The 15699-nt window shown below is 46.2% G+C and overlaps 6 protein-coding genes across 8 annotated transcripts; 2 read left to right on the forward strand and 4 right to left on the reverse strand.

The window, feature by feature from the left end:
• Positions 1-151: 151 nt before the first annotated feature.
• On the reverse strand, positions 152-5060 carry LOC110185582 (uncharacterized). The gene is made up of 2 exons (XM_020954513.2): positions 2696-5060; positions 152-1104 (listed from the first exon to the last, which is right to left on the reverse strand). Exons 1-2 carry the CDS (start codon positions 4890-4892, stop codon positions 302-304), a joined length of 3000 nt encoding a protein of 999 aa, XP_020810172.2. The 5' UTR covers positions 4893-5060; the 3' UTR covers positions 152-301.
• Positions 5061-5136: 76 nt separating this feature from the next.
• Positions 5137-6474, reverse strand: Secp43 (tRNA Selenocysteine associated protein). The gene is made up of 2 exons (XM_020954563.2): positions 6239-6474; positions 5137-6176 (listed from the first exon to the last, which is right to left on the reverse strand). Exons 1-2 carry the CDS (start codon positions 6272-6274, stop codon positions 5202-5204), a joined length of 1011 nt encoding a protein of 336 aa, XP_020810222.1. The 5' UTR covers positions 6275-6474; the 3' UTR covers positions 5137-5201.
• Positions 6475-6574: 100 nt separating this feature from the next.
• On the forward strand, positions 6575-7134 carry ND-B8 (NADH dehydrogenase (ubiquinone) B8 subunit). Its single transcript, XM_020954565.2, has 3 exons — positions 6575-6710; positions 6760-6866; positions 6922-7134. The coding sequence occupies exons 1-3, from the start codon at positions 6613-6615 to the stop codon at positions 7002-7004; spliced, it is 288 nt and encodes a 95-aa protein (XP_020810224.1). The 5' UTR covers positions 6575-6612; the 3' UTR covers positions 7005-7134.
• On the reverse strand, positions 7047-8321 carry Gs1l (pseudouridine 5'-phosphatase-like Gs1l). Of its 2 annotated transcripts, XM_020954564.2 has the most exons (3): positions 7995-8321; positions 7723-7941; positions 7047-7528 (listed from the first exon to the last, which is right to left on the reverse strand). In XM_020954564.2, the coding sequence occupies exons 1-3, from the start codon at positions 8056-8058 to the stop codon at positions 7119-7121; spliced, it is 693 nt and encodes a 230-aa protein (XP_020810223.1). In that variant the 5' UTR covers positions 8059-8321; the 3' UTR covers positions 7047-7118. The 2 variants fall into 2 exon arrangements, with proteins under 2 accessions (XP_020810223.1, XP_086688363.1); XM_086832237.1 differs by lacking the exon at positions 7723-7941 and having other exon boundaries at positions 7995-8198.
• Positions 8322-8370: 49 nt separating this feature from the next.
• Tango1 (transport and golgi organization 1) lies at positions 8371-13594 on the forward strand. Of its 2 annotated transcripts, XM_020954766.2 has the most exons (8): positions 8388-8687; positions 8804-10515; positions 10579-10957; positions 11022-11464; positions 11530-11662; positions 11717-12341; positions 12407-12508; positions 12557-13594. In XM_020954766.2, exons 1-8 carry the CDS (start codon positions 8531-8533, stop codon positions 13326-13328), a joined length of 4323 nt encoding a protein of 1440 aa, XP_020810425.2. In that variant the 5' UTR covers positions 8388-8530; the 3' UTR covers positions 13329-13594. The 2 variants fall into 2 exon arrangements, with proteins under 2 accessions (XP_020810424.2, XP_020810425.2); XM_020954765.2 differs by having other exon boundaries at positions 8371-8687; positions 8804-10957.
• A 174-nt stretch (positions 13595-13768) lies between these two features.
• LOC110185907 (uncharacterized) lies at positions 13769-15379 on the reverse strand. The gene is made up of 3 exons (XM_020954921.2): positions 15212-15379; positions 14087-15158; positions 13769-14024 (listed from the first exon to the last, which is right to left on the reverse strand). Exons 1-3 carry the CDS (start codon positions 15247-15249, stop codon positions 13902-13904), a joined length of 1233 nt encoding a protein of 410 aa, XP_020810580.2. The 5' UTR covers positions 15250-15379; the 3' UTR covers positions 13769-13901.
• Positions 15380-15699: the final 320 nt, after the last annotated feature.

Below are 15699 nucleotides of genomic sequence, written 5' to 3' on the forward strand. Positions count from 1 at the left end.
ATCTTGGGATCGCCAAATTTCAGAAGCATTTGTTTTTGTTAATCTTTACTGATCGCTAATCACGGATAGAACAACGGGAGCAGATACAGTTACAGTACAGTTACAGTATACAGTTCAGGCATTCATCCGAAATAGAAAAGAACACATTTCCTTAATTTGATATATTAGTTTATGTATGTATAAATTATCTTGGCATTATTTAAAATTGGAAATTTGTTGTAAATATCGCAAGGTGTATTAGATATTTTGCGTCCGAGCTTTAAAAAACTATATATGTATAGTTAATAAATAATCCTAGTTACTATTTCTTGGGCAGTGCATCCTCGTCAGTGGGATCGCAGTCGGCACAGTGCCAGGAATAGCCACGTATTTTTGGCGACTTCTTCAGCGGCGGCTCGAGACAGGCAAAGTGGTAATGCCTGTGGCATTCGTCGCATGTTACCACCTGATTGGATTTGCCTGTCTGGCTGCAGACGCAGCAGTTTATCTCCACATTCGGTTTGGTGTTGGACACTCTTGGCCGACCCACGCGTGTCTTCCGGGGGCTCTGCTTTCGGGGACTAACCTTGCGTTTGGGCGACGGAGTGATTGGTAAGGCAGCCTCCTTGGACTCCCGCACCTTAGGCGGCAAGGCTGCCGGCAGTACCACTGGCGTTAAAGCCTGTTCCGCACCTTGGACACTGTCCTCGACCGTTTCGACGGACGTTGGGCGAGAAGCCTCGTCCACGGATCGAACCGCATTGGCCGGCACGTAGAAGTACTGCGACTCCGGCGCATCCTCGCCGGGCAGGCGCAGGGCTTTGAAGATTATCTTGATTGTGCTGCCCGAGGAGTTGGCCGTAATATCCAGGTGAGACGAAGATTCGTCAAGGTGTGCGCGCTTTTTCCGCTTACGCTTGTGCTCCTTGCCAATAGACTTCTCGGTATCCGAAGACAGATTATGCTTATTCTTGTGTTTGTCCTTGCGCTTGCCCTTGCGCGATAGCTTGCCGCTGGAGTCGTCAATAGAGTCCTCACAGGCAGAAAGGTTCATGGTGCTACTAGCAGTGGGAGCCACTAAAGGTGCAGGAGCAGCAGTCGTTGCCGTGACTTGAGCAGCGGGAACTGACGGGAAGAGAATCACAACAATGGGCATTAGGATTAAATTTAACAAATTGTAATCTAAGAATATGCCCCAATTATGAGGTACCCGGTACTCACGCATCTGTTTACTCCAGTGGTGTTCCCGGACTCCGTAACAAAACCAAATAGTATAATGTAACATTTTATATCGGCTATACAGACATTGATATTGCAGTTGTGTATTGAAATAATTAAATATTTTAACAGCAAAATAATACCATAAATTAATCACACTTCCTTGTTTTCAGATTATCATTGAAGACAAAAAATAATAATAATTATTTTCATTTAACATTTTTATACCCTTGCAGGGCATTATAATTTCAGTCAGAAGTTTGCAACGCAGTGAAGGAGGCACCTCCGACCATATAAAGTATATATATTCTTGATCAGGATCAACAGCCGAGTCGATCTAGCCATGTCCGTATGTCCGTCTTTCCTTCTGTCCGTCTGTCCGTTTCTACGCAAACTAGTCTCTCAGTTTTAAAGCTTTCTGAATGAAACTTTGTAGTTAGCCTTCTATATACTCTCACTCATATATATGTCGGAACGGGCCGGATCGGACGACTATATCATATAGCTGCCATAGGAATGATCGGATAATTTTTACAACAAAAATTATAACAATTTCAGTTTTCAGCAGAATTTGATCAAATTCGAGATATAGCCATTTTATTATACTCTACAATTTTGTATAAAATTTTATGAAAATCGGACAACTTATCATATGGCTCCCATAGGAACGATCGAGAAATTAAAAAGAAATTAAAAATTATAACATTTTCAGTTTTCAACAGATTTTCATCAAATTTGAGGTATCCATTTTTTATCAGTCTTAAATTTTGTGTAAAATTTTATGAAAATCGGACGACTATATCATATAGGTGCCATACAAACGATCGTTAGATGTAGAGAAAAATGCACATCTGTGACTGTAAAACTGCAAATATAATATGTATACGTGAATGAAATGAAAGCAGGTATTACTTCATTGTTTTTTAACACAAATAAATATAATTTATATTGTTGGGATTCCAAGTCATAGAAGTTCTATCTGCAAGAGTATATACACTTCGGCGTGCCGAAGTTAGCTTCCTTTCTTGTTTTTTTTTTAATTCAAACTTTTGAATTGTGCAAAAAATAGCTTAAGCCATTATATATAAGCATTGCTATGCTTTTGGTTACGAATATTTTGTTAACAACACAACAGACTTTTATATTTCAGAATTCAAATTTGTATATTATATAAATATTTTCTATCGGCCCTAATCAAGGCACATATTGCAACATTTCTTGTCGTTTTTTATTTAATTTCAAATTCAATTTAAAAAATTATAATAAGAACCAAATAAAGATATTCTGAGTTCATTATTTATCTTTCGTAACTATTCTCCAGCAGTATTTATATGATCCAAATATTTGCATTAGCACTTGATATTTTTATAAAAACCAATTCTTGTACCAGTTCACATTTTTTAAGGAGACAACGAATCAATTTTAGGAATTATATTCAAGGATAATAACGCCAACGCACCAATACCGTTTGCATTGTGAATTCCCCACATTAACTCACCATTAATGGGTGTTTTACGGGGCGATTGGACTCTGGGGCGCTTCGGTGACTTCGCCAGGTCCTCAATGGCCGTTTCGGGAGCAGTTGCCAGCGGTAATGATTTGTTTAACGAACGCTTGGCCGCAGCCTCCTTGGGAGTAGTCAGTGAAGTAGTGGCAATGGGCAACGGCACATCATCTAAAGAATACCGATCCACATACACAAGATGGCCGTCTTTGTTAAAACGAGTACGCGATTTCCTTGGACCGGTTGAGATTTCAGTGACAACATCCGAACCGTCTGATTTGTCGCAGCATTCGGAGCATTGCCAGCCATACTGCTTGGACTTTTTTGGCGGACGTGTTAGTGGCGGGTTCAGGCAGCCCAGATGGTAGTGCAGGTTGCAGGTGTCACACTTGACCAGCAAGTGCTGGTCCTTGCTCCGCTTACAAATGCCGCAGGCAGTCGAATGGGCTGCATCCATGCTCCCAGTTCCCTGTTTGCCGTGTTTATTGGCATGGGTGCTGAGCATGCGTGACGCGTCCAGTTTGCTTCCCGGCGGCCCGAGATGGCCAAGTGGAAACCCCACACCCATCTTGAGTGCAGCTGCCGTCGGTACAGATATGGGCCGCTGGGGTGGAGTTGGAGTGCTTGTCTTAGCCGGGTGTGACTCTGGAAGTGGATGTGCTATGAGCTCAACACTAGGTAGACTAATGTTGGGTACTATTTCGGCTAGAGCCGTGTGCAGAGATTTAATGTTGGCTAACAGACTATCCTTTGTGGCCTTTACCGCCTTGCGTTCCTCCAAAGCACTGTCGTATTGGGCTCTTAACACATCCTGATCCTTGGACAAAATTGCGTTGTGCGAGATGAGCTGGCGCTGCTGCTCCCGGAAGTCCTCCATACGCACTATACGATCCATGTAGTAGGCGGTGAACTCAACGCTAAAGGCTGGCGCAATGTGCCATTTCTTTCGGATGTCGGTGAGAGCGTTGATGTGCGCCTCACGCTGCTCTAGATGCTGCACATCCACCGACATGACCTCCGCCTTAGCCAACAGGCGGCGGCAGGCAGAGGCGGAGGTGGTTAGTAGGCGCGACATCTTTTGAGTGGGTACCCACGGAATGGGCTTAAGCTCTTTGTGCCGAGCGTATTTGTGCTGGATTTTAAGTAACTTGCGTTGAATACGCGCCTGGGCGGGATTTGGATCGGGTTCCTCGTTGTGTCCAGATGTCTTCGCCTCCTTTTCCTTGGCCCGCTGCAGCAGGTTGAGGCGGAGGGTGTGGTAGTTACGGCGCCGCTTCTTGATCATCTCCTTCTCAGAGTGCACCTTACAGTGAGCGTAAAACGGATCGGCAGCGTCGTCCTCATGATGCGCCTCAATGAGAAAGCCGGCGACCTGTGCACAGGTCACGTGGAAGTACGTCTTGCACATGCCCGCATCACAGCCAATACAGACGCCGGAGCGAGCGAACAGCGCATTATCGCAGAGGGAGCACACTTTAGCGCCCCACTTGCTATACTGCATCTCAAACAGTGTGACCGACGACAATTGCTCCACCTCGCCAAAAGCCACTCCAGGTACGTACAGGGCACAGATCAGGTGCACCCACTTTCCGACGTCCGTCTCCTTGTAGATGCCACCCTTATTGGGACATAACTCGCAATCCGGCTCCGATACTCCAGCGCGGCAGGCCTCGCAGAACCACGGCTCCGTGGAGCAGGTGGAGTTGGTGCTGGAGATGCTTACGTTGTCACTGACACCGTAGCAGCCCTCGTGCACCGACACGCCGCAGGAGTCACATTCGACGATCTCGTTGACATCGTCGCTGCGCTCGCCCAGACAGACGCAGCACATACGCTTGGCGGGCGCACTGGATAGCTGCAGTGGCGCCCGAATTGATCCGATCGCAGTATGGTCGATCCCATTAATCCCATTTTCGTGAGGAGGCGCCGCTGTGCCTATCGCATCGCTTTCAGCCAGCAGCTGCTGAAGTTGCAAAGTAGAGTCCTCGCTCTCGGCATCTGAGTCCTCGTCAGAACCCGACCCGCTGCTTGCGTCGCTGCTGCCGTCACCGTCGCTCTCGTCCTTTGAGCCATCGGAGCAGTTATCAATGTCTGGCAGGAAGTCGCTGTCCGAGGAGCTTTCGCCCAGGTCGAAATCAAGCAAAGCCTGTGTGGTGACTTTCGGCTGGCGCACTCTTTTAAAAGGCGCCATAAGAGAGAAATGTAATCTACTTTCTTCCAAATTTTCTTTCCAATTTTTTTTTTTCAATTACAATGTGCCCAGATTTGCTTAACGTTTAGCCAATGTGACTCCCGGCCACTTTCTTCCTGTTTATCGTTATCGATGTAATACATGGAACAAATAAATATGTTTCAAAATTAAAAACACAAACCTTTTATCCTCATATTGTATAAAAATTGTTTTTATTTTAAGAAGTACTAAAACTGAACACCAATTATAATTTAATGCTTCATGTATTTTCAGATTTAAAATTAGGTTAAACATGGTAGAAAAAGCGACCTAGAACACCTCCAACTGCTCGATGGGCAGCCACTTCGAGCTCTCCAACGCGTCATACAGGCGACGATCTGCATCAGCGGTTTCGCGATTCAGCTTATCGATGTCCAGCACAAATTTGTGTTCTACCAGCCCGTACTCCCCCTCCGACCCATTCGAAGCTGTAACATTGGTTTGCTGCTGTTGTTCGTACTGAGCACTGCGCTGGGCGCTCCAGGCTTCTGCATGCTGAGCAAGTGTTTGCGGATTCGAGTGCGACTGCGACATGGCCTGCTGGTAGTAGGCGGCAGCATCTGTAATTGAGGGACCGCCTTGCTCATAGTAGCCCTGCCATGCGTGGTATCCCTGCCAGTATGTGCTGGTGGGGTCGTAGTATTGTGAGAAGTCTGTTCCCCCGGCAGTGCTTCCGGAGCTGCCACCGTATCCATAGTTACTGCTCGAGTCCCCAAGGGCTGCACTTAATTCAGACTTCGGCTTGGGAACAGCATTGCAGATCTTGATAGGCTTGCTGCCCAGGCCGATATAGCCGTTCATGTCGTACAGCGCTGATTTCTGTTCGTCCTCGATGCCAAAGCGAACGAATCCATAGCCCTTGGAGAAGCCAAGGCTGTCCAGGATCACCTTGGCCGTCTTGATCGAGGTGAACTTGCTGGAGAAGACCTTGTACAACTGGTAGTCATCCACGTCGGAGCTGAGGTCGCCCACCCATACACTAAACTCGCGCTCGTTGCCAGGCAACTTATACGAGTTGCTGGCAGAGTTAAGCCGAAACCGAACAATGGGATTGGTGCCAGGAATGGGCTTGCCATTCAGCTTGTGCATCGCGTCCAGGGCGTGGTCATCTGACATAAAGTTGACGAAACAGTAGCCAGCCGGTTCGCCGGTGTATTTATTACGCATCAAGCGTACCGTGGTCGGATCCTCTCCCATCTTCCGAAAAGCGGCGATTATGAAGTTCTCCGTCATATAGGATTCCAGCTGAAATGACGATGCCCGAAGGTTGACTACCTTCTTTTTGGATAATAATGTTTGCTACTTACACTGCCCATCCACAGTTGACAATGCACGGATGCCATATTGTCTATAATTAAAATTCTTTGCTGTTCCTTTAAAATTCGAGCAAATTATGTTTACTAAATACTAGTGATGGCAATGCTGTCAAATAGCTGTCATAAGTAATCGATTATTTTTATAAGGTATCGAAACAGGTAACGAATATTTCCGTTACAATCGAAAAATGGTTTTATATATATAGTCCCCTCACAAAATATTTTTAAAAGTATTGATACGAATTACTTATTATTCGACAACCCTGTACAGTAACGACATTTACTTTCATTACATTTTCTATCATTTCAAAATCAGTAACACTAAAAACTCTTTTCTAAATAATATTTTAATTTTTTTTCATAAAATGCGTTCAACGTTGGCACGTCTAAGTAGTTTAACACCAAATTTAAAGGAAGTCCGCATCATACTGGATCCCAATAGTGTCGCATCCAAGGGCGCCAGGTGAGTTCTACATTTCCGCTTATTAAAATTATATAATTTACCCTCCCAGGGAATATGTTAAAAAGTTTTACCCAAACCTGAAGAAAAAAAACCCAGACCTGCCGATACTTGTACGCCAGTGCTCCGGCATCGAACCCCGTCTATATGCGCGCTATGGTAAGTTGTAAAACTTACTTGAAAACTTTAAATATAGTCAAAATCTTCTCTGTAGGCAACGGCAAAGAGGTGTCCTTGCCCCTAGCTAACAAAGCTGCTCCTGACATACACAAAAACGTCGAGGCGGTTGGTAAGTAGGGCTCCCAAGACTTAAGGCTGGATGAAAGGCAACAATACTAGTTACACCGAAATATGTATATTGTATAATGCTCGTAACCCATGACTCTGTAGCACCTTAGGCTTAAATAAAGATCAATCCTTAAACGGAGGCAGACCGAATTGCTCGGGCTTAAAGTCCGCGAGGGACCGCAGCACCTGGGTTGCGTGGGAGCACTTCTCCGGGGTAAGTCGTGGATCCGGCACCATGACTACCTGCATTCCGGCGCTATTGCCTGCCGCCACACCATTGGGCGAATCTTCGAACACCAAGCAGTCGGCGGGAGCTGGCGGCTTTACAAATCTGCCAGCAGCCACCAGGAAGATATCGGGCGCGGGCTTACCGTTTGCAACTTCGCTGTCAGTGCCGCACACCTTGTGGTTGAACAGATCGAACAGGTCCCGGTGATCAGTGCTCTTTAGCTCCATCATTTCGGCGCTGGAGCTGGTGGCCAGTGCGAAAGGCACCTGGTTGGCGTGGAGGTGACGTAGAAGACGTTCAGCACCTATAAATAGGTTAAAGTAAATTTAAATTTAAAAGGATCCATACACTCTGAGCCGTTTAGAGTTCGGGGAAGACTTGTTTAAAGGAGGAAGAGCAATGTAAACTTTATAACCCTGCTAACCTTCTAGCAAAAGAACATTGATGACCTTCAGCTCCGCCAAGTGCGTGATGGATGAGCAGAACGGAGTGGGGTACCTGGCATTAATTGGGAGTGCAGCATCAGTTTCTCGGTATTGGCGCGCTGCTGCTGGGCCAACTCTTCCCACGGTATGGGCAGGCCGTAGTGCTTGATCATGAACTCAGCTGCCTCCCGCGTTTGCAAGCCCATCATTTGCTCCTTCACTTCGAACGTAAAAGTCTTGCCGTATGGACTTAATGTCATTTTCGATGCTTCCGTATAAAGGCGCTCCGTATCTGTTCCACATATTTGTTAAAAAAGGTCATGTTCAAAAGGCACACAAACTTACCCAACAGCAGGCCGTCCATATCGAAGAGGCAATGCGTTGCCTTTCGCAGCACTTTGGTGGCCATTACGCTGTTCTTTAAATCAGGACAAATTTATTTCCTGCTCTGACAAGGCAATAGGGCAGATATTTGACAACTCGGTCTTAATCTTCTTGCGTGAGAATATGTTTACTAAACACAGCTAAAGAAGACACTTTTTCGATAACATTTTTAAAGGAAAGCGAATGGTATTTTTTCGGCATTGCGAATTTAGGAAGCTTTTCTATAATTCATAATAATAATTCACAATTCATTATTCATAATTCATAATTCATAATTTTACAATAATCACAGCTGATAGAAAATAAAATGGTATTAGTATTTTTAGTATTTATATTTAGATGAGGGAAATGCCTAAAATTGGCGCACCGAGTACGGTCCCACCGTTGAAAAGCCAACTCAGCTGAAAGTGAAGACATTTTTATACACAAAAAATTAATAGCTGCAGCAAGTATACGTTTACTTTTCCCGTCAAATTGCACCCCAAAAACAATGCAAAATGCGGCTGGCCAACGAGAAAGCGAAAATGCAGCCCCAGGTGAGAGACTTAGCCCTGTTCATCGGCCTGGCGTGGATCTTCTGCTGTCTTCCAACCTCGACGTGGGCGCAGGGTGCTCTCTCGGACAAGCGATTGTGCGCTGACCCAAAATGTGAACGTAAGTTGTAATCTTTAAGCGAGACAAGACAACCGATATTGTGAAACCCGCCTTGGGCGGTTTAAGGTTGAAGTGGATTGTCTGGAATTGCGTAATTAATTTTATTTATGTTGCAGAAATTATTTCGACCGGCAATGCCAAAATCAGCTATGCGAGTGGAAGCGAAGGACTCATATCCTTTAAAATTAACACCCCAATCCGCGTGCTGTCCAAGAGCGCCGGCTCCAACAAGCAGCTCTGGGGCGTGGAGATTAACGGCCGGCGTGGCTATGCCAACAAGGACTTCATTATGGAGAAGAAGATCAATGTGCCGGATGCCCAACTAAAGTTTGAGGTTCCAGTAGTGGGCCCTGGTAGTCCTCCAAGTCCTCCTGCAGTGGCGGAGCCTCTGCAGACCGTGCTCAACGCCTCTGAGTCATCTGATGACTTGGCCACGACCACGACAGCCCCGCTGGACGTTCAAGTGGAGTCCATTGTTGTGGAGCACGATAAAACAAAGGATCAGCAGGCACCTGAACCAACGACGGCTTCTCAGGTCCAGATAGTGCAGCTGGTGGATGGCACTGAGCTGCCCCTGGAAGCCATTCCATCTGTGACTGATAGCACACTCAATACGCCTCCAGAGCCCTTCAACCTCAGTGAAGCAGCAAAACCGGAACCAGCTACAACAGCAGCTGTTCACTTAAAGACGCAGGATGCAGCTGTGGAGTCACAGAAACCCCAGGATGCTGCTGTGGACTCACAGAAGCCACCAAATGCAACTGTGGACTTAGAGATGCCCAAGGATGCAACTGTGGACCCACAGAAGCCTCAGGATGTAACTGTGCAGTCACAGAAGCTCCACGATGCAACTGTGAATTTAAAGAAGGGTGCAGATGTTGACGAGAAGAAGCCCCTGGACGAGCTGAAAGATGTGAAGAAGCCCCAGGAAGATCTAACGGAAACGAAGAATCCTAAACTCTCAGACTCCATCAACGCTGAGCTTGAAGACTCTGATGATTTCGATTATGGGGACGACGAAATAGACGAAGACGACGAACTGAACGAAGATATCGAAGATAAGGAACCGACCCACAACGAGAAATTGAACGATACCAAAGCAATTCATGTTAATGAAACGTTTGGAATTGAGCAAAAGAACACGACTTTAAATTTGGAAAATCCAAAGGAAGAAGCCAACGTAGAGCCTACAAAGGAGAAACAGGAAGAACTAACAACTGTTCCCACGGAGCTTCCGAAAGAGTTGATAACGGAAAGTGCATCGGTAGTTAAGGAAGTTGTTGAAGAAGTACTGGAAACAATCATTGAACCACAACCAATAAAACCTCTCAATGTGATGGAAATCGCCGAAAAGTTTGAGGTTCCTGAGACGTCGACAGCTCATCATGAAAAGGTTGGCAATGGAGTTGTCACAGCAGATATAGCTTCGTCTGCGACTGATGGAAAACCTGAGACTAAAAAGGATTTAATTGCAAATGCTGATGGGCCCGTTGGAGTACAATCTGAGATAAGCTCCACTGCCAGTAGTCCAATTGAAGAAAAATTGGTTAAATCCGAGCCTGCTGTCCTGCCACCACTCTTTGAAAAGAAAAACTTTGATAATCACGATTATTACAAGCATTTGAAAGAACAACAACAGCAGACGTTAGAGCAGGAAGTGGAGCAACAGACACAAAACCAGAGATTGAACGAGGAAGTGGTTCAGGACCAGGAAAAGCAGCACAAAGCCATCAACGAGGAAGCGGACCAGTCCCTGCGGCTTCAGGATGTGGATGCGCTTAAACAGCAGCAAGCGCAAAGTGTACCAGTGAAACCAGATTCTAATGAGGTATTCGGTGATCCCAACGATTACTACAATCAGCAGCAGAGCACTGAGCACTCCCACCAACAGCACCAACACCAGCACTACCATCATCATCCCACAGAAAGGGAAGAGCAAACTACTATATCGCCTGTCCCTGAATCACCGTACGGAGCTGTTCACGAAGAGGAAGTCACACCGGCACCACAAGCTGCTTCCTCAGAAAATGCGGGGGTGGGTTCCGTAGAACCAGTTACTTTACCCGCGACCGCGAGTCCCTTGGCAGATGCTCCAATTAAAGACGATAGTGGTTTGGGACTGGGATTGTTTGCCACCATAGTGGACACTGTGAATAATTTTATAGGAAAGGAGCCGGAAACCGCTGGATTTGATGGCAGCGATGAACTACAAAGAATTCTTTATCCGGGCATGGGCGAGGTGGCGGGATCCCCGAGGAAACCTGGGCAAGGTAAGTCCAACTCTGCAACTTTGTAATGCCCTTACACTTACGCTAAATTGATAAAACTTAATAGAAGCGGCCCCAGCAGTCGACGTGGACGGTTACTGTGCTCGGTATCAGTTGCAGCAAGATGATCATTGCCATCGCTCTATTTCCTTAGATAATTTTGCGGAGGTTCTCACCGCTAAGGTGGTGGATCACAGCCTACTTTTGTTGTGCGTGGTTATTGCGGCAGCGTCATCCCTGTTCTTTATCTTTGCCTACTACTGCTTCTGCAACAGCAGCCAGGAGGGAGCGCTCCTGTCTAAGCTAAACCATTTGGAACGCAGTTTGCTGGCCTCCCACAAGGAAAACCATATAATCAAACACGAACTGATGACGACGCGTCACAAGCTGGCCAGCATCGAGGACAACACCTTTGGATCCAACGACATGGTGGCTGACCTCAAAAAGCAACTGGAAACAGAGGTCTTTGAGAAAGCTAAGCTGCAAGAGCAGGTTGGCTCACTAGAAAGGGTAAGGTTTTTCCAAAATGGTACAACCGGAGGTTCCGGACTTGATCTTAATAACTGTGTTGTCAGGATCTGGATAATGCGGCTGAGGCTGGTCTGGAACTGAACAAGATGCTATCGGAGGTACTGAGCAACCAAAACGGGGACGAAGCCTTCTTGACCACCGTGGATGAGCTACAACGGCAGCTGAATGACCAGGAGAGTGAGTATCTTTAAGCCCAACCAACTATAGTGTCCATTAATTATTTTACCGCAGGGGTCATCATTGAGATTAATTCAAGTCTAGCAGAAAAGAGTCGCGAGAACAGCGAGCTGCAGTACACCTTCGCGGAGACCACGTCGCGTCTAAGCGGAGAGCTAAAGACTCTGCAGGAAGATAACTACGAACTCGAGATGGAAAAGTCCAGGCTGCAAACCCGTCTTGACGAAGTTCAGGCCGAAACAGACGCGGAGATGGCCAAAGCGCTTGAAGCACGCAACTACGAGATGCAACGACTCCAGAACCAGATTCTTGACCTCACCGCCAAATGGGAGCGAGAGCATGGCGACTATCAAACGAGCTTGGCCAAGATCGAGGCTCTTGAGGACTGCCTCAAGGCCGTGAAAAAAGATGCCAACCTTAATGTTCAGGAGCTGATTGCTTCGGCCAAGACGCGCGGCGAACTGAACGCGGCCCAAAGGAAGTTTGTCGAACTGCAAGCGAAGCTAGAGCAAGAAGTGGCGCTCAAGCAGCGCCTAGAAGGCCAGCTGCAGCAGTCTAGCTCCGATGTGGAGCAACTCAAGCAGGACTTTATCCAGTCGGAGCGCGACAAGTTAGAAGCGCAGACAAGGCTAGAGGTCCTCTCCGGCTATTTCCGCGAAAAGGAGAACGAACTGAAAAAGTACGAAGACATAAAAAATGTCTTTCTTATAAGAAATTTTATTACATATGTCTTTGTTGTTTCAGGGAACTCAGCCTGCAGGAGACCAAGTGGCTTCAACATCAGGGCGAAAACGCCAGCACTGTGGAGACGCAGACACTGATGAAGAACGAAATCCAGACTCTAAAGTAAGTTATCACCGAAAAAGTATTATATACTCACTGGTGCATTTACAGATCTCAGAACGACGAGCTGCGCGCTGAGATCGAGGCCCAGATAGCCTCGCACAAGGCGCAGATGGGCACGCTGGAAAACCGCGCCCACGAGTCTTGGCTGGCAGCACGCCAGTCGGAGCGTCGGTGCGAAGAGGCGCTGGCCGAGGCCGCCGGTCTGCGGCGAAAGTTGACCACAATGGCCAGCGGTGGCAGTGGCGGCGGAGATCCAGTTGCAGTGGATGCCATTGCTGCCAATGGAGCAGGGCCTGTTCTGGGAGCGGAACTAAAGACTGCACCGTCGCCGTTGCCGCTGCCTTTGCCTGGCTTGCCGGGTTCACCCATGCTGAACATGCCAAATCCACTGCCATTCCTAGCGGCACCCTTTTCTCCATTCATGGGCCTGCCGCCGCCGCCATTCCTGCCGCCAGCGGGTGGCGGGGCACGTCCGCCACCTTTGGGACGCATGCGCTCCCCACCACCCTCTGCACGCGGTGACCGGGACAGGGACCGGGATCGGGATCGGGACCGCTACTCGGACTACAGTGATTACGATGACTATGAAGACGATGATGAAGATGAGCGGGATGCATTGGATCATCGACGAAGGCACAGCGGCAACTGGGGCCGCCATCATCACTCCTATACGCATTCGCCGCGCACATATCGATCGCTCTCACCATCGGACAGTCGCTACAACTATAATGACACGGAAACGGACTTTAGTCCTCCGCCAAGTCCACCGCCAGTCTCTTCTAATCGAAGCGCGACATCGCGACCCTACAGCGAGGTGTGAGGGAAGGCCGTTCTTCCCACGTAACCAAGTCCTACCAAGTATATTAGACTCAAAAACTAGTTCAAATATATTTATTAATCAATGATTCGAACGAAGGGTCGGGGACGGCGGAACAATATCCCAAATCCATTATCCCATTAGCAGGGATTTCAGGGGAATCCGTCAGTATCAGAAACAAATGAAAAACATATTTCGACTCAGCAAATGGTGAATGATATCCGGCAAAAAATAAAAGTAACCAATTAAACATGGTGACACAAAACCAATGCTATTTGTTTTACTAAGCGTGTGTTTAGCCAACGAAGCTGTAAATGTATTAACATGATTGGCTTTACCGAACAAGTTGAAAAAATTATATTCTAAATTTAAAAAAAACACGTTTTATTTTTTTGTTTGCTTAGCCCCTGAGGATTAATTAAATTAAAAGGCGCGATAAATTCAAGTATTAAATATTAAAGACCTTATTTTTAATTTCTTTGTAAAAAGGCAGCAAATAGATAAATATCAGCCTATGCATTTGACAGTGATCAAATGTATCTCTCTCCGGAAGGAAAAGCTAAACATGCACTTGTATCACAAAGATTTTTCCTGGACTAGAAATTCCAACTCCATACATTCTTCAGGTATCTGGGAAACAGCGCAATTTGTGGCCATATATAATACTTTAAGTTTGTTATGTACAAATTCTTTTCTTATCTGGAAACAAATATATTAATATCAAAATTTAAAGCACCAATTCCAATGCAGTATTAACCCACCAGTTCTTCATTGCCAGTTCCATGGAACCGTATACACAAGGGCTCGATGCGCTGATTTAGGACCCGCTGCATAGTAGAAGCACTAAAAACAAAAAACTCATTTGGAAGATCGGGGTTGAATATAGTGATTAACTTGAGTTGTGGACAAGCAGCTACTACTTCCCAGATGCCGTCAGCATTTGGCCAAAGGAGCGAGTGTTCAAAGTGCAGTTGCTCCAAACGGGGAAAGCTTTTGATTATAACGCTCAAGTCGATGTCGTAAAGGCCTCCATCATCAATGAGTGTTAAGCGGCGAAGGTTATCCAATGTCGCCAATACTTGGGGACGCCAAGATATAATATTGTCTCTGCAAGTAATCGCCACCAAATCCTGCCCACGCAGTTGGCCAATAACCTCTAGGACGTCATCAAATAAATCCATCATTTGTAGGCGAAGTTTTTTTAACTTGGGCAGACTCAAGAGCTTGCGGGCATTCTCGGTGCTGAGGTTGACTATGTCTAGGTCGAGCTCCTCCAGTTCCCGTAGAGACGAGATGGCCGGAATATAAGTATCTGCCTCGAATCGTCGCCATTGGACGCATAAGGTTTGTAGGCGCAGTTTCTGGCAAATACCTTTGAAGCATTGTGAGTCCAGGTACCAGCACAGTTGAAGATCCACACGGCGGAGGTGCTGCCACTGGCTGATGTATTGTCCACTAGTGTGGCCACTTATCCCGATGGATTCCAGTTGAGGAAAGCAATTTACCAGAATGGCAATGTCGGCGTCACTATCGGCTTCGTCGTACAAGTCCCCCAGGTAGTACAATTCCCTTACGTTGGGAAACGAGTGGTCCTTCCAGCGTTCCAGCTGTTCTATGGGCAAATGACGGAGTGTGAGCTCTACGACAGTGGAGTTGATGCATTGGAGGAAATTCTGTTGAAGATGAGGCCTTCCAGCAAATGTTTGCCGGCTGATGCAGTACTTGCGTTGGCGCTGCCAAGCGTATAAAACCACCGAGCACAGACGGGAAGTGGACTTTGTAGCCTGCCATAGCTCCAATTGCTCCTCCAAACTCAGGTACTCTATAATTTGACTAAAGGGCAATCGTGTTTCTCGATTCTTTTTCCAGTTCGAATGTTCACTCACAGCAGGCAGTCATCGTTGAGGCTCGCTATGTTCGTCATTTGGGGACGGTTAGAATGCAATATGTGGCTTCAAGGAAGGGCCTAGAACTATTGGGAATTTCGCATTTAAATCTAAAGTATTTCCCCAGCTGATGAAAACCGTCAATACAAAGCTCTGAAAGCTTTTTATAAAAATACGTTTTTCTAGACGACGGGCACATTTCACGGGGCTACACAAAAAACAGAGTGAATCGGAAATTTTCAATATGTTTCCGCAATAAAGTTTAAATAAAATTGTACGCCTATGCTTTACGTACAATAAGAGTTTTTTTTAAATTAATTTTTTGGTATTTCTAATAAAAGCCTTTTTTTATCTTCTTTTAAAACTGGAAATACTATATTGTATTAGTTTCGGATTTAAAGAACTGTAAATTTGGCAGGACTTTCGTTGACATTTTCTAGAGAGTTTTTTGTAATGGTTTTTAACAGTATTTTTCTGAAAAAAAAACA

This window comes from Drosophila serrata, unplaced genomic scaffold, assembly GCF_035046125.1.
Source record: "Drosophila serrata isolate PLE 108 unplaced genomic scaffold, ASM3504612v1 contig_245, whole genome shotgun sequence".
Classification (NCBI taxonomy): domain Eukaryota; kingdom Metazoa; phylum Arthropoda; class Insecta; order Diptera; family Drosophilidae; genus Drosophila; species Drosophila serrata.